Source organism: Apodemus sylvaticus, chromosome 7 (genome assembly GCF_947179515.1).
Source record: "Apodemus sylvaticus chromosome 7, mApoSyl1.1, whole genome shotgun sequence".
Classification (NCBI taxonomy): domain Eukaryota; kingdom Metazoa; phylum Chordata; class Mammalia; order Rodentia; family Muridae; genus Apodemus; species Apodemus sylvaticus.
The window spans coordinates 116,768,796-116,787,161 of NC_067478.1; the positions used below are offsets into that span (position 1 = coordinate 116,768,796).

Genomic DNA, 18,366 nt, shown 5'->3' on the forward strand with positions numbered 1-18,366 from the left:
TCATCCTTTCTGCTGATTACTAATCCCAATATGTGCACTGATTCCATTCATAGACTTGCTCACACTTGCACTCACACAATCACTCTTCAGTCTTGTTCATAGTTCTTCGAATAGTGTTTCTGCCTTTTACCAAGAGTTTCTGATAAAGATGAAGGCTTCCTGAGAAAAAAATCCTCTCTCAACCAAATCTCTCAGGATGGATAGATACAATTGCAGATAATTGGAACATGAAATATTCAGGAATGGCAATCCTTTCCACAGCTCCTGAACCAGCCGCCACTACGCAACCTTCTCTGTCCACATCTTTGCAGCCAAAACCTACCACAGGTATCTTGGGATCCCACTGTCTGCCTACCTTTGATTAGATCCCCTGTTTCACACTTCCACCATGTGACATTCAGATAGAGCTAGAAAACCAGAATGTGAAGATCTTAGTCTCAGGGTCAACTTTACATACACAAAGATCAGACTAACAATTCAATTAGATACTTGCCTTTATGTAAACAACAGGCTTGTGAAACAAATAGACTACTACAATACTTTGAATGTTTGTGGGCATGGTAACAGGCACATGATATAATGTAGAAAGAGGAAGGCTTTCTGAGGAAAATTCCTCCTAAACTGATTCACTCAGGATGAATAGAAGTGATGCAAATAAATGAGATATGATGTGTTGCGAGAAGTGAATATTTCAAGATGAGGGCTCAGTGATCACCAACAATATAATGAATGGAAAGAATGGGGAGACATTTTATTTAAAGGAATCATAATGCTCATCTCCCAGTACAGCCTTTATATGTCATGCTCAGTACTTACTGGGTCATTGTGGTAGGCTTAAGATGCATGAATAAATGAGACTGGAAGTTAGCAGAAGAGGATTTGAATATTGTTTTAGTTTGTTTTCTGTTGTTGTGATAAACCTAGTCTAAAGCAACTTGTGGAAGTATTAATTTATTTCAACATGCATTTGATGTGACAGCCTATACTTAAGGAAAGCTAAGTAGGAACCAAAAGCAGATCATCGGAGAAGATTGCTTACTGCCTTGCTTGCAGACTCATATCAGCTATATTCATTGTATAATCCAAGCCGATGTGTCTATTGGCAGTGCTGGCTATAGTTGATTGGGTCTTCTATGTCAAATAGCAATCATGAAAATGTCCCATATATATTCTCACAGGTCAATCTGATGGAAGCAATTCTTCAAATCTTCTTCCCAAGTGTGACTATTTGACAACCAATATTAGCCACAAGTGCCAAATTTTCAAGTTGTACTTGACAATCAAAGTATACAAAGTACTCAACATTAATAATGAACCAAAAAACATCCCATGAGAATTTTAATTCCAAAAAGACTCTCCTAGTACTCAGCATAGGGAATATCTTTAGACAGTGAGTCTGCAGGAGAAATAATCTGGTCATTAGAAGATAAGACCTAAGCTGTGGCAGAAAAGAGATTTATTGGGAAGAAGATTCAGAAAAGGATATCTGTGAGGTATGGAATTAAAAAGCTGTGTACATTACAACCTAATTGGACGCTTTGGGATGTGGTGGGACTGGAAGAGAAAAAGAGATGATGAGAATAAGATTTTACTCTGGTATCATACAAATTCTCAGTTCTTCCTATATTACTTCTTCCAAGACTGGAACCATCTCAAGATTCTTACAATCAACTTCACCATATCCAATCTTCCATATTCATCAAATATGAGCAACGGATCAGCTATGTTTAGCTCAACTGAAAGTGTCGTGCAGAACCTGGTAAGAAACTTATGCCTGGAGCCTAGGGTGTTTAAATGTCATATGACCTCCTTTATCCAATATCTGTTTTCCTTTCCCTCCTCCTTCCTTCCCCATAGCTTGGTCACTTGTTCCAGAATGGCTCCTTCAATTCAAGTTGCAGACTGGATTCCCTTAGGTGAGTTTATTTTCTATTCATTTGCTAGGAATTACCATTGATTATTGTTACCATTTCATTCCTTCACTCCCCTTCTAGTTCTGATTTATATTATAACTTTTCTAAAGTCTCTAAACTCCTTTCTTTCTAGGTCTAGGAAGAATGGAACAGCCACAGGTGTGGATGTCATCTGCACTTACCACCATGACTCTGCACATCCTGAGATGGACATCCAAGGGCTGTACTTAGCCATTAATAATCTAACTCATGGAATCACCCAGCTGGGCAACTACTCACTGGACAAGGATAGTCTATATATCAATGGTGAGTGTGTTCTGTGATTTGTTATAAGATATCTTCAGGCACTGATTGTATTCATATACATTCTTTTACATGCAAATATCCCTGAGCTTCAGATGAGATAGTACAAGTGTCCTCTTTATCCCTGATCACTTAACATTCAGTTAGTCTCAATACATGAAGTCTGAATTTATTGTCTGAATTATCTAATATAAAGAAAAGCTTGTATGATCACAGTTGAAAATATTTTAATACAAAGGAAACTTGTATAATCACAGCAGAAAATAGAAGTTTAATTCCATATCTTATGTGCCATGGATCTTATAAAATACTCCTGTTATGAACAACAATGTTCTCTATTGTGTTTGTGAGCCTCCCAAACATAGGTATTTTTAGGAGGTTTTGAATAACTGAATAAAAACAAGCCCATAACTATTCTGAAACCACCTGGTTACCCATAACAGTCATGCCATAAGAACACTAGTAAGCACATCTTACCTGGCCACTTGGTATTGTAATATACAAGGTCCAATATTAATTATTGTTACAATATTTTCCTTTTTTATTTGTTATTTTATTTATTTACATTTTAAGCGTTATTCCCATTCCTGTTTCTCCTACACAACCCCCTACCCCATTCCTCCTCCCCCTGCTTCTATGAGGGTTCTCTCCCACCTACCCACCCACTCCTGCCTCAGCACCCCAGCATTTCCCTACACTGAGGCATTATGCCTTCACAGCACCAAGGGCCTCCTCTTCCATTGATGCCAGCTAAGGTCATGTTCTGCTACATATGCAGCTGGGGCCATGTGTCCCTCCATGTGTACTCTTTAGCTGGTGGTTCAATCCCTGGGAGTTCTGGGGTGTCTGATTGGTTGATATTGTTGTTCTTCCTATGGGGTTGCAAGCCCCTTCAGCTTCTTCACAGTTTCTTGGGTCCCCTGCTCTCAGTCTGAGCGTTAGCTGCAAGCATCCGCATCTGTATTGCTCAGGATCTGGCAGAGCCTCTCAGGTGACAAGTATATCAGGCTCCTGTCAGCTAGAAGTTCTTGGCATCAGCAATAGTGTCTGGATTTGGTAGATGTACTTGGGATGGATCCCCAGGTGGAGCAGTCTCTGGATGGCCTTTGCTTCAATCTCTACTCCACTCTTTGTCCATGTATTTCCTTAGACAGGAGCAATTCTGGATTAAAATTTTGGAGATGGGTGGGCGGTCCCATCTCTCAATTGGGGACCATGCCTAAGCTCTGGATATGTTCTCTGCAGGTTCTCTCTCCCCTTTGTTGTGTATTTCGGCTAATGTTATCCCTGATGTGTCTTGGGAGATTCTTGCTTTCCTAGCACGTGGGATTTTCTGGTGAATACCCCCAGTTGCCCATCCTCCATTGCTACATACCTCTATTCAATTTCCTGACCCTCTATAATTAATTAGGTTTTTTTTCCACTCCCAGGAGCCTGCATATCACCTTCACCAATCAGCAGTGAATGGGTTTCCAATTTAAATCCAAATTTCGCTGTCCTATAATCCAAATTGTTTGGTTTCTTATTTTTTTCTATTACCCTCATTTTAAAAATAAGGACTAAAGACAGAGAAAGGTAAATCTCCAACAAGTTTATTTCTAATCAGAGTTTTGATGATTTGAGTTTTCACTCAGTCACTGTATTTTGGAACACACAGAATAAATGTAGGGTTTTAGCCTTCATAAAGGGCAAAATTTATATATTTCAGTATGTTGTCTGCTCAAAAATACCAAGCATCTAATCCCAATATTAATCTTGGCACTATAGGCATACTTACTACAAGTAAGTATTAAATCATGCTAATTTGGCATTGGTCTAAGCTGTCCCCCTCATTTACAAAGGATTGTTGCCTAAACACAATCCAGTTTCCTATATGGAGCCAAGGACTAAGTAATAGAAAGATGAGACTCAGATTTCTGAATTTCCCATGTTGCTTCAATTTGGAAGAAGAAAGTTATAAAAGTTAATGTTAAGCATCAAATGGATCATGTCACATAGCAATTTTTTTACTTTGGGGGATTATAATATAATTGCATTTTCCCTTCCCTTTCCTCCCTCTATAAACCTCCTTTGCTCTTGTTCAAATTCATAGCTTCTTTTTCCATTAATTGATGTTATTTGAATATATGTTTTTGTATGTACATATTTATTCCTAAATATAAGCTGCTCAACCTTTATAATGTTACTTGTATCTATGTTTTCAGAACTGTTTTATATTGTATAAACCACGGGTATGCTTGTCCCTGGGAAAGACTATTTCTCTCAGTCTCATCATTCCTTTTGTCTGTAGTCGTTTGTGTAGGATTGAGGCCTCGTAGGCTTTTCCTCATCTTCTGTGGCATGTCGATTCTTGTTGTCATGGAACAGTTCATGTCTATACAGTCATTGATGTGGATGTGGCTTTTTGAACTGCTGGAATAGAAAGTCTCATAGCAAACTCCCTAATTCTCTGGCTTTTACAAACTTTCCCCTGACTCTCCTGAAATGTTTCTAGAGCCTAGGGTGTAGTACTTGTCTTATAGATATATCCACTGTCATTTGCTCTGGGTTTCACCACTCTGTATTTTGATTAGTCGTGGTTTTTTGTAATGTTCTCTGTCTGTTACAAGGAGAAGTTTCCTTGAGGAGGAATAAGGACTACATTTTAAATAGCAATTCTTTAATTTATATCTACTATAAACCAAATTATTATAGTATTAGCAGGGACTTCATTGTCAGCTTATTGACTGTGATTGCTATGCAGATTGTTTTACTAAAATATTACACTGTTTCATTCTATAACCCACGCACTTACCCTTTTCTGCAACCATTCTTCTATTTTAATAATTAATAGTATGACATCTAATGTATAACCAATCAATCTACTAAATTCCTGTTAAATCTCTTATTTAATTTTCATTTTTATTCTTCCTCTTTTCTGCTTTTTCTCATACTTTCCTTCTTATCTCTGTGATCAAACATGCATGTATCTTCAATAATGATCTCTCCTTGTTCATTTTTCATTTCCGACATACATTCATTTACCTATGTGTCCATACACTTAATAACAGAGGCATACATCTATCCACTCTCCTACCTGCCTACCAATCTATAATAAGTTAAACCATCTAAACACCCATTTATTATTCATATATATATATATATGTATATACCAACCTATTTGTTTTTTAATTCATTTACTTGAATGTCCTTCTTTCCCTTATGTGTCTACCCAACATTCTACCTACATATCCATATATCCACCCTATATCAACCTACGCACATATCCATTCATTTCTCCTTATGCAACCATCCATCTATTTCATTCTTAATTTAATCTATTCATCCATTTAGGCACCAACTCACCCATATAACCTCCTACTTATATACCTGTTCATTCAACCAGTTATCATAGCCATTCACTTACTTTTGCTGCTTCCCATAGCTCTCATTATAATGTTTTATTCACCTTGAACTATGTTTGGAGCAATAATCATCAATTTATCACTTCATTTTATGGCTTCAAAGTAATGACTGCTCACAATTTTTATTGCATTGAACAAATTTCATTCATAGAGTTAGTTATCCTTCCACACACACAATCACAATTGTTTGTTGGACTGGCTTGAACAACTACTTTAAGACCTTCCCTTGACTCTACTGGGGCTCTGTCTATCACTAATGACTGCCTTTTCTGCAGCTCCTGAGCCAAGCACCACAATCCTGCCTTTTACATTGACATCTCTGCAGCCAGAATCCACTACAGGTATTTGGGGAAGCCTTTTCCTATACTTGAAGTGTTGTCCCACACTTCTGCCATCTGACTAACATGAATCACAACCTAAGACATGAATATCATGTGCCAGGATTGTTATTACAATCACAAAGCTTATATCAGCACTTTAATCAGATATCTACTCTCATGCATTTACCAGCCTTCTAAGATGAACAGTCCTTGAAAATTCATTGAGCGATTCTTGTGAAGAGGCAACTGACACAGTAGAAGTGAGTGTAGAGATGTTCTATAGAAAGCTCCACCTGAACTAAATCTCCTATGATAAGTAGAAAGAATACATAAATTGTCATGATTTGGTGCCATGATAGAAGACTCCATCAGTGTGGGTTGATCAGCTATCAAGAGTAAATAAGAAGCTTGAGGAATTCAGTTTCCTTGAAGCATAAAACCCCGCACTCAGTAATGGCTCTCCGTGTCCACCCCAGAACTAAGAAGACCATAATCTTAGACACAGAATTGATAAGGAAATAAAGTTGAATCATAAAAGAACACACTAAAGGAGTCTTGAGTGTCAAATCAAGAAACATGAACTTGACACTGAAACTCCAAAGAAAGCCACAGATTTTAAGAGCACAGGTGATGTCCTAGAAGTACTTTCCTGGCATTTATCATACAAAAATCCATTTATACAGGATACACATTGAGTAATGAAGGCTAAAAGCCTGGATATTAGAAGATATGACATAATGTGTTGTGATGAAGGAGATAGATAACACACATGAGGAAAATTCAGAAAAGGGAATTGGTGTGGTATAGAGAGAAGATATTCAGCTCTGACCTGGATTACACAATGATAGGTGTGCTGGGAGACATAACTCAGTAAGTATTAGAATCTAGTGCAGTATCTGGCGAACTCTGGTATAGACATCTCTCTGTTTCCCTTTAGCTAGAAGACACCTTCTGAACACCTTCACAATCAACTTTACCATCTCTAATCTTCCATATTCAGCAGATATAAACCATAGCTCAGCTATGTTCAACTCTACTGAGAGTGTTCTACAGCACCTGGTGAGACCCTCATTCTGGAACCTTCTTGTGGGACAAACTTTATGTTCATCCTTCATCCAACTTTTCACCTTTTTCCTTCCTCTATAGCTTAGACCCTTATTCAAGAATATCTCCTTCAACTCAAGCTGCAGATTAACCTCCCTAAGGTGAGTCCACTCCCTTGTAATTTTCCAGGAAGTACTATACCTATTCTCACCTGTTTGCTGTTTATTCCTTCCTTGGGACTCTCATCCACATCAGGATATCCCTAAAGTCTCTACATATCATCATTTCTAGACCTGAGAAGACTCAAAATTCAACTAATGTGAATGTAATTTGCTCCTACCAACATGACTCTGCACATCCTGGGATACACATACAGGAGCTGTATTTAGAGCTGAGCCATCTGACCCAGGGATTCACTCAACTGGGCAACTATACATTGGACAAAGATAGTGTCTACGTGAATGGTGAGCATAGTCTTTATTTTTCTCTGGGATGTGTTTTTCTTCAGTCCTCAATTTTTCTACTCTTTCAAGGTCAGTGATCTCTTTCTAGACCAGTTGCAATCATATTGTTAGAGTCTTCTTTCAAAAATGTCAGAAGCTCCAACAAATAACATGGCAGGAAAGTAGAAATATCTGGATATATTGTGTCACAAGTTAAGAAAATCAATATAAATACTGGTCATTGTCTTGTGTTCTGTCTCTTTTACACCTCAAGAACCATATCGACAGGACAGAGCTACCAGTAATTAGGGTGGAACACTATAGTGTATTTTAGTCTATCTCCAAAACCCCATGAAATAATTCCTATAGATTTATCTCCTTGGTTATTCCTTTTCTTGTCAGGTAACAATTAGTATTCACCACTGTTTATCATATTTACCCTCATTATAACAGAAAGAAACTGAAGCATGTGTAGGTAAAAGGACATGCCGTATCTGACATAAGTTTATCTGGATATGCATTCTAATGTCCACAGTTTGCATCTGGTTCTTTCACTTGACCATTGCAAGGACTCACATAGGATTTTTCTCTCTAATAACTTACACATTTTAAATTCACTACTATATTGTTCATCCAGTTCATCATGTTTTCTATTTCTGTGATGAAACACCAATACCAAACAGTAAGTTCGGGAGTGAAGGGCTTATCTAGCTTACATGACCACACTCTGTTCATAACTGAATTAGGTCAGAAAAAAAGTAAAAAATGGAAGAATCCTAGAAACAGGAGCTGATGCAGAGTTCATGGAGTGGTGTACTTATTGATCTGTTTTCTTTGTCTTGCTCTGCCTCTTTCTCATAGAGCCAAGAGCAGGGATGGCACCACCCACAATAGTCTGGGCCCTCTTTTACCTATCACTAATTAAGAAAATGACTTATAGTCAAATTTTATGTGCCAGGAGGCTTCCCAGGTCTGGATCCTCTCTGGAATGTAGCTGAATGGGCAAAGTGTTGGTAGTAGAAAAAGGTGCAAAACTTGTATTTGTGCATGGAAAGGTTACTTACTCTTAATAATATTTACTCCCTTTGATTCTTAGTTATACTGGGGCCAAAGCCAGTGGGGATTGGGTAAAGAATTGGTTGCTAGTGGTCCCTTTTCTGGCCAAGCAGCTAAAAGTCCTTCACTGGCCTGCCTGGATGGTTCTTCTTGAACCAGAGAGGAATTAAGATCCTTTACACAGGAAAATTTGTACATACATACACACACACAAACACACACACAGATATGTATGTGTAGGTATAAGTGTATAGATAGATAGATAGATAGATAGATAGATAGATAGATAGATAGATAGATAGATATGTATGTATACACACACACACACACACACACACACACACACACACAAATACACCAATACTCTGGCCAGGCTTGGCCATTTGACTCAGTCAACTCAACAAATATTCATGCCTGATTACATACATACACATATACCTACATGTATAATTATAAACAAAAAGACATATAAATATATACATTTGGATGGATGATGGATGGATGGATAGATAGATAGATGGATGAATGTGGAAGAGATCCCCAAGCAACCATACCATACTACACCATCTTTTTTTCTTTTCTATGGCCTTTTAATAGACAAAAGTTCTTAGAAAATTACTTCATAGATAAAATATTATGCAAAACAGGACTTACAAAAAGATATTAAGTTCAAAGCAGTGTTTCATTCTTTACACTCATTATAAGTTCAAAACAACAGTTTCTAGTGCCCTTCCCTTGTCATACTGCACAACTGTGACTTTATTCTTGGATCTGAATGTTTTTCCTTGAATACAAATTTGTTCCAATCCTATATCCTTTTCAGGGTAATTTTGAAAGATCATTGTTTTGCGGCCTTTACTTACTCTCATGAGAAGTGGGCACATTCTATTCTTGACTTTATTTTATTTTATTGTTATTTTTTATTTTTTATTTTGTTGGTTTTTTTCAAGACAGGATTTCTCTGTGTAGCTCTGGCTGTCCTGTAACTCACTTTGTAGACCAGGATGGCCTCGAACTCAGAAATCTGCCTGCCTCTGCCTCCCAAGTGCTGGGATTAAAGGCATGTGCCACCACCGCCCAGCCTATTCTTGATTTTAACTTTATTACATCTTTCTATTAAAACAACTAAAACCATATCTTAAGAGTTTCTTTCTAAGATCAAATCAAGAATCTTAATAAGAACATCAATTCTTCTACACAACATTCATTCATGAAAGTTCATCTTTACGTTTATCTGCAGGAAATATGACAAATGCGTGGGGAAATAATGCCCAGGGATTATTACATTAATTTAATAATGACAAGAAAAGAATATAAGCTGCAATAACCAATCCTGAGATGAAGTCTCTTTGGCACTTTGCCTCACAGAGCTCACCCACTGCACACCATGCAGTGGGCCACTTCCAAGACGTTCTACCTGTTAGCCTTAACCTATCCTAGGTTACTCCTGCTGCTTACAGAAGCATTTTTTTTTCAATTGAGGTTCCTTTTTTCCCAGATAATTCTAGTTTGTGCATCAAATTCATGTAAAACAAGACAGCATAATTAATATTTTCCAAATATTCATTTTAACACAGACATTATAATTGACACTAAGAACAAATAAGTTATGTGTGCACTTTGTCCCCATCAAACTGTAGTGGAGCACGGAGTGCTTAGTTCAGCTCTTTATTTTTCAAATACAAATTCAGTATGACACACACTAACTTCACATGTGTGAGATGGAATATAGAGTGGAAAGGATGTATAAGTGGATGCCTATAAATATGGTGAAAGCTATATGTGGAAATAAGGCACATACACTCATTAGGGGGGTCAAATAATTAGATTCAGTTGAAACATCAGGAAATGCTTCCTAATATCAGTTAAGCCAGACATCAATAGAGATTCAGTCATTGTACAAAGTGATACACATCTACATTGTTTCCACATGTATTAAGGCATGGTGCTAAGGGTTATGTATCACAGTTCCCTTATGTGTTTTGTTGTTGTTCTTTTTGTTTTTCTAGGTTACAATGAAACTGGTACAGAAGAACCCACCACAAGTATGTATCAGTTTAGCCTGTCCTAGGTCTTGGTCCATGTTTTTCTCCTCATTTTGAAAGGAAGCTTGTCCTAAACATAGCCAGTCCTCTGAGAGTGACCAAAGTCTCTGTGGAAGGAAGATGTAGAAGTGTTGGTTTACTTTTGTAACTTAGGCTCTAGTGTTGTATTTCTGAATTTTTTCAATCATCTGAATCAAAAGAAGAATTTTGAAATGTCCTATAGTTTTATTAAGCTGAATTAATGCAGAGACTGCAGTTTATGTCACCTAAAACAAATAATTTTATAAATGTAATAGAGGTTTCATTGTTAAGTAGCAAATTCTGGTTGCTACTAAATATTTTGATGAAAATTGTCCACTAATTTAGGATCCTACTCATCTGTCTTTACAGTTTTTCATTCTTTTATTTGCTAGTTACTCTTCCTCCAGAACCATAGTTTTAGTCATCTATCTATACAATGATCTATCCATTCTCCTTTTCATTATATATATATATATATATATATATATATATATATGTTTTCTATCATTCCTTTTCTAGTCATGCTTTTAGCCTATCTGGAATTTCTCCATCCAGTCATACTTCTGTACATCTCCCCATTTGCTACATTGTTCTTTTTATCTTTGATATTTTCCTCTTACACACACACATACACACATGCATACACACACACATATATGTCAATTCATCCAAATATTTACCTACCTACATTCAATTATCTATCCATCGATCTGTTTAGCATTCATTTTTTCTCTCTCTTTTGTTTGTGCTTCTACCTAGCCATTTGTACCCATATCTATCCATTCTTCACTTATGCATTTGTCTATCCATCCACCATGCAATCACAATCAATTCACAATCCTGACCATCAACCAAAAACTACCCACCTATTCACCTAACTATTAATTCAAATACTTACCTTAAAATTCATCTATCCATTTGTGCACTCCCCTTATCATTTATCATGTTCATTTCATGTGTCCCCTTTCTTTTCTTCCTTCTACCTCTTAAATTATTATTTCACCCTTCATCTATCCATTCTTCTTTATTCTTGTCTATTTAATGATTCCATTAGTGTCTTCCAATTAATTTGTTCTCCTTTATCAGCCTTTCTCCAGCCAACCACTCTCATTATCTTAGTTTCCCTCATGGGTTTTTCAGCATTACCATCAGCCATTTTGATTTTAATTTCTTTTGTGTATTATCTACCTACAACTGTTTTTATTCAAGCTTGGACTACTGTTGCATGAGCATCTCAAACTACATGAGTATTTGTCCATCCCTGTATTCCTTTCTACAGATCCTGAAACAGCCTCTACAATGCTGCCTTCTCCATCAATACTTGTGCAAACAGAATCCATCACAGGTATTAGATGACATATTTATATCTTTATAAGATCCTCTGTCTCATACCTCCAACACCTGATGCCTTAATAAGATCTACGTACAAGTTTAAGAAGAACCTACTGCCATAGCCATTATCACAGACACAAAGATTATAGGTGCAACTTAAGCCTCATACAACCACAAGGTTTGAAAGATAAACAGTCCATTTATACTACAGTGGGAAAATAGGTGTGGGAATGGAGCTCACATGATATAGAGATTAAAAGCATTCTAGAAACATTTCAATCTAATTTGAATCTTTCATTATGAGGAGTGATCCAGATAAAGATAAGACATAAAGTATTGTAGGAAATGATTCCAGCAATGGGAGCCTATTGATCTAGTAAATCATAATATACCATGATAATTGGGGGAAATTTGGCTCCCATGGAGCATAAAGTTTATATCCTAATGTAGCCTTGCATTTCTAGTCCAGACTCTATAAAAACATGATGGTAGATCCAGACTTATGAATAACGGTTGTGAGAACTATTAAGTAAAAGACTGGCAAGCTTCCTGTGCTACTGCTGGCAACTAGAAGACCACATAGCTCCATCCAGGTGATCTCAACTCAGTGGTCTCTCTGGACCAGAGTTCCCAAATTCCTTCGTGAATCGCTACTGCCAGCCCCATGCAATAAACATCCACCCTGCTGTCAGCTACCACACTACCCATCAATCCTATAGAAACAAAACTCTTGAAGCTTATAATTAACCAATCAGATTTATGTATCAAGAAATTCTCAACTTACAAGATGCCAATACAATAATTTCAGAACCAATTGATAAAAGCTTTATCCCAATTATGCTTACCTTATGATATAACTACCTGTGGCTAGATAAAGCCATGCTGGTTCACATCTGCCTCCATCCTGCTGCCCTAATATAGTTGGACAAGGAAAATCCTGCAACAAATAACCAAATCTAAAACTTCATAAGAAACCAGAATGAAAAGGGCTCTGAATGACAAATCAAAACACTCAAACCAGACACTGAAACTACAGAAAATCTTTGAGTTGTAGGAGTGATGGGGTAGTCCCAGTGATACTTTTCTTATCATAGCACTTCTCTAAAAAGTCCTTCAGACAGTTTATCTTATGAGACTTGCAGGGTGATAGATAGCAATGTGGTCCCAGATAAACCCTTTGGGATACTTCTTTTTATCTCTTTCAGCTGTGGGGTACCACTTGAAGACTGTCACAGTCAGCTTCACTATTTCTAATCTTCCATATTCAGCACATATGAATAATGACTCAGCTATGTTCAACTCCACTGAGACTATTCTGAAGCACCTGGTGAGACCCTTATTCCAGTAGCTGCTGTTTATAATGCCATCTACCTACTCTAACCAAATTACATTTCCCTTATTTTCCTCCTCAGCTTGAACCCTTGCTCCATAATACTTCTTTCAACTCCAGTTGCAGACTGGATTCCCTCAGGTGAGTCCATTTTCTGTCCATTTTCCAAAAATCTGTTATTGTAACCCTCTTCTTGTTCCTTCCCAATTCTGGTTCTCATTTACACTACAAACTTTCTAAAGTCCATAGTCCTCTCATTTTAGTCCTGAAAAAAATGGAACAGCTACTACTGTAGAAGCCATCTGCACCTACTACCATGATGCTGCAAATTCTGGGATTGACACCCAGGGACTCTACTCAGAACTGAGTCACCTTACTTATGGAATCACACACCTAGGCAACTATACACTGGATAAAGAAAGTCTACATGTCAATGGTGAGCATGGTCTCTGGGATGTCCCATTAGGATCCTTTATTTTTTTTCTAAATCTATCAATATTATTGATAGTACTGTCTAGACCAGTTGACTCTATGTTCTTAGCATCTTGTTTCAAGAATTCAAGAAGACCAAGCTTGGTTAGGAGGTAGGGGTGTCTTATCACATTATGTGCAAAGTCAGCAAATAGGGGGATATGCATACATTTGCTGAGCTTCCTTCCTACATGTTATTGAATGTTGGACTATATCTCAATGTTTATTTACACTGAGATATATTAGCCCAGAAGCTCTATTGTTGGACCCTAACTAACCAGATATATAAACTTGCTTGGAGATATATCTAGAGAATTGTCAGTTTATTTGGTGTCTTTAGTTCCTGTCAATTTCAAACCATTTTAACAATAATACCCTATGCACTGGGCAAGGAGATATCATGTATCTACATTACACTGAATTTTAAAAATGCAAAGCACAGAACTGAAAGGGACTTGCATGTTCCTAAACTGAGTTTCCACTGATCTAAATATTGACATGCTAATTTTCCATTTTCTCCATTAATTAATTAATCAAATAATTAATTAATTTTCTTTATATTCCAATCACACCTTCCCTTCATCTCTGTCCTCTCAGTCCTACCTTCTTACCTACCCTCTCTCACCATCCCCTCTCCCTTTCATCTCTTAGAAGGTAAGGCCTCCCATGGACTTCAACTCCATGCTGCTTTTTATATCCAATCTGTTTCACTTGCAATGATTTGTACAATTTCCCTCTTATTTTTATTTTATATTCAACATTTACATAAATTATGCATTATGCATGATATAAAGAAAAAGTAAGTTTCGTCTGTATCTTTTCTTAATGTGAACTTTAGTGGAGACATAAACTTTCATGTTTTACCTTTGTCTGTGCTACATACTTCAAATTAAAATGGAATATTACACACAATAAAAGCTCAAGAATTATATTCTGGATGAATATGTAATGGTAGAATAGAAGGGACATGACAGTATGTATTGATGCATATTATTTTGGTAATGAGATATGAAAATATTTTGTAACAACCAATTGGGAACATGCTAGAGATATATAAAGAGATGGGTATAGTTGAAATGCCAGCAAAGTCTTCTCTAGGGTGATTTAAATAAATAATATGAATAAATGTTTAGCAATATATAGAAGGGTGGTACACTGCTATATGGACCAAAATAGGCTACACTGTTTCCTTCACTTACCCTTCATCTTATATATCTTTTATTTTCTAGGTTATAAAGAACCCCATCCAGAAGAACCTCCTACAAGTATGTATCAACAAAGCCCAACATGGATGCACACTTTTCTCCTCATTTCTAAAGGAAAATTGCCCCAAGCACAAGTCAATCTCTTCATAGAGGTCAAGGTCTCAAGGAAAGCCACTAGTCTCTTATTGAAACTAAAGCTCTCATGTTAGATTTCAGAAATTTCTGAACTCTTCTTGGTTGGATAACTATATTTGCAAAAGTATACTCTACATAATTACAGAGCTTGGTTTAGATGGTAACTGTGTAATTTATGTCTCCTAAAACAAAGTGCCAACATCAGGGGCTAAATTACCAAGATGCAAATTCTAATGACTTTAAATGTTTTGACTAAAATTGCTTGCTCTCTCTTTATATATATATTTTTTCTTTATTCTTTGTTTACATTCGAAATGCTTTCCCCTTTCCCAGTTCCCTCCTACCTATATGTCACATAAGCCCTCTTCTCTCCACCCATTCCCCAATCACCCCCTCCCATTCCTCTGTCCTGGTACTCCCCTACAATACTGGATCAAGCCTTTCCAGGACTAGAGCCCTCTCCTTCCTTCTTCATGGGAATCATTTGATATGCTAATTGTGTCTTGAGTATTCAGAGCTTCTGGGCTAATTAATATCCACTTATCAGTGATTGCATTTCATGTGTATTCTTTTGTGATTGGGTTACCTCACTTAGGATGATATTTTCCAGTTCCAACCATTTGCCTAAAAATTTCATGAATTCATTGTTTTTAATTGCTAAGTAGTATTCCATTGTACAAATATACCACATTTTCTGTATTCATTCCTCCATTGAAGAACATCTGGGTTCTTTTCAGATTCTGACTATTATAAATAGGGCTGCTATGAACATAGTAGAGCATGTATCCTTATTTTTCTAATTTTTATTAGTTCTTTGAAAATTTTATATACTGAATTTGTGTTGTCATGTACCACTAGACATGACTTATCAGGCTAGTCATTGTTGTAGCTCACAGGATTAACAGTTGACTAAGATGGGTAATTCTTCCTGCATTAGCATGCATTGCACTTTCCAGACCTCTGAACACTGGCCAGAGGATGAAGCTTTCAGCTGAACACTGGGCTTTTATTTGCCATCATGTGGTATGGTGTCTATGGGGGCATTGTTGTCTTATTATATAGTAACTCCATTTAGACACTTTAAATATATATTTTAGGAAGGTTCTACAGTATTAGAGTTCCATCTGGATTTTTTAAATAATTAGGGTTTATTATCTCTCCCTTTATTTTCTCTCTACCTCTCTTCTCCATTTCACACTTCCTGTTGCATTGTTCCCTTTCATCCTCTAATATCACCACATCCTACGAAATAAAACATACAAATATAATAATTTAAATATAACATTCACAAATAATAGAAAATATACGCTGTTCTTCTATCTGGTTCTAGATTACTTCATTAAAAATGATTTTTTCTAGCTCTATCCATTTATCTGTACATTTCTTAAATATATAATTTTTATTTAAATTTTTATGTAATTTATTCTTATCATATTTACCTTTCCCTCAATTCCTCTCCGAACCTCCCCAGTTCCCTACTCAGCCAAATTCATGTTGTTTCTCTCTCTTTTCTCTCTTTTTTACTTCCCTCAAAATGCCTCCAACAATATAAATCAAAACAAATGAAGCAGTAAGACAAATAAATTCAAAACAAAAGAGAATGAAGCAAAATATTGTATATCACAGTAAAAACAAACAGAACGGAGTCTACTTTGTGTTGTCCAAGTATTTTTAGGCATAAGACCTGCTCTGGGAGGAGCTGACATGCGCAATCACTCCATAGGAGAAAATTAATTTTCTCTTTTCTAGCAAGTGTCATTTTCAAATAGTTTTTTGCTTAGGGGTGGAACTTTATGTCCACTAACCCATCTCAGTGATATAATTTTGTCTGGTTTAAACTTATAGATAATTGAAGATGAATGCTAGAAAATCCTATCTTGCAGATACAATAAGACTGATATACATATGAACTCAGAGATTTTGATTATTGTATTATATATACCAGCTTAATAATATTGTACAAACATACTATATTTTTATTATCTATTCATCAGTTAATGGGCATCTAAACGTGCCTTAGTTTTCTAGATATTGTGAATAGAGCAACATGTTCCTCAATAGCAGCATATAGTCTCCTTTAAGTATATTCTCAAAAATACACTGACTCTTATACTAGATCTATTTCCAGTATTTTTAGGAAATCTACATTCATTTCTGTAACAGTTACACCTTCACTAAAAGAGACTAGGTTTTCCTCTTCTATCATATCCAATGTTATTTTTTATTGTCAGTTTTGTTTTGTTGTTTTTTAAAGTTTTGGATATTAGCCACTTTGATAGGGGTCAGATGAAAGTTTAATGAAGTTTTAATTTTTTCCCTGATAACTAGTGATATTACACTTACTTTAACAAAAAAAGGTTCTCCACCATTTGTAGTTAATTTTGGGAGAATTCTCTATTTAAAGCCATGCCACAATTTTTAATGAACGTGATAATGGATAAGCAAGTGTGTGTGTGTGTGTGTGTGTGTGTGTGTCTGTGTGTGTGTCTCAGTGTGTGTCTCAGTGTGCATGATTCAATAGGCAGATTATAGCATAGATATATGAATGGGTAGATGAAAGTATTGAATAGATGAATACATATATAGATGTGCAAATAGGCACTGTATACATGGATACCTGAATGGATTGGTATGTGAATTCACCATAAACAAAGATAAAAATGAATCAGACACAAGAATTAAGGTTGCATAGTAGCTGGTTGATAGGTAAATGATCATATGTGGTAAATGTATGGATATATAGACAGCTGTGTTACAGATGAAAGGTCAGGAGGATATATGTATCAATGGATAAAAAAGAAATAAAGTTTGAAATGATAAATGGACAGTGATATGGGTTTATCAATGAATAGTGCATGAGTGAATAAATTCAATCATGAGTAAAGGAGGCAGAGACAGAAGAAACAAATGAAATACAAAAGAACATAAAGCAGAATTGATAGATGGATAGGTGAGTGGATAAATGCAAGGAAGGATATACAATTTAATTTCTTTTCTCCTTTCTTCTCTCTCTCCAATTTCCTCTTTGATTTGATTCTTCTTGAGTTCTGTTTTGGCCCTGCATTTATACATCCTTCCTTGCCTTCATCTATTTATCATTTCTATTTTCTATTTTCCTAATCCATTTGTGTTCTTTGCTCATCCTTTCTGCTGATTACTAATCCCAATATGTGCACTGATTCCATTCATAGACTTGCTCACACTTGCACTCACACAATCACTCTTCAGTCTTGTTCATAGTTCACCTTCGAATAGTGTTTCTGCCTTTTACCAAGAGTTTCTGAGAAAGGTGAAGGCTTCCTGAGAAAAAAAATCCTCTCTCATCCAAATCTCTCAGGATGGAT

General features: G+C 36.3%; 1 protein-coding gene across 1 annotated transcript in view; it reads left to right on the forward strand.

Annotated features, from left to right (window-relative positions):
- The window catches only part of Muc16 (mucin 16, cell surface associated), a 243,453-nt gene that overhangs the window by 185,230 nt on the left and 39,857 nt on the right, over positions 1-18,366 (forward strand). The window contains exons 69-82 of the mRNA XM_052189402.1: positions 262-327; positions 1,641-1,759; positions 1,858-1,916; positions 2,047-2,219; positions 5,896-5,961; positions 6,878-6,999; positions 7,087-7,145; positions 7,276-7,448; positions 10,493-10,528; positions 11,829-11,894; positions 13,087-13,208; positions 13,294-13,352; positions 13,475-13,647; positions 14,912-14,947. Of these exons, the coding sequence (XP_052045362.1) occupies positions 262-327; positions 1,641-1,759; positions 1,858-1,916; positions 2,047-2,219; positions 5,896-5,961; positions 6,878-6,999; positions 7,087-7,145; positions 7,276-7,448; positions 10,493-10,528; positions 11,829-11,894; positions 13,087-13,208; positions 13,294-13,352; positions 13,475-13,647; positions 14,912-14,947 (1,329 nt within the window). The remainder of the gene's footprint in view (positions 1-261; positions 328-1,640; positions 1,760-1,857; positions 1,917-2,046; positions 2,220-5,895; positions 5,962-6,877; positions 7,000-7,086; positions 7,146-7,275; positions 7,449-10,492; positions 10,529-11,828; positions 11,895-13,086; positions 13,209-13,293; positions 13,353-13,474; positions 13,648-14,911; positions 14,948-18,366) is intronic.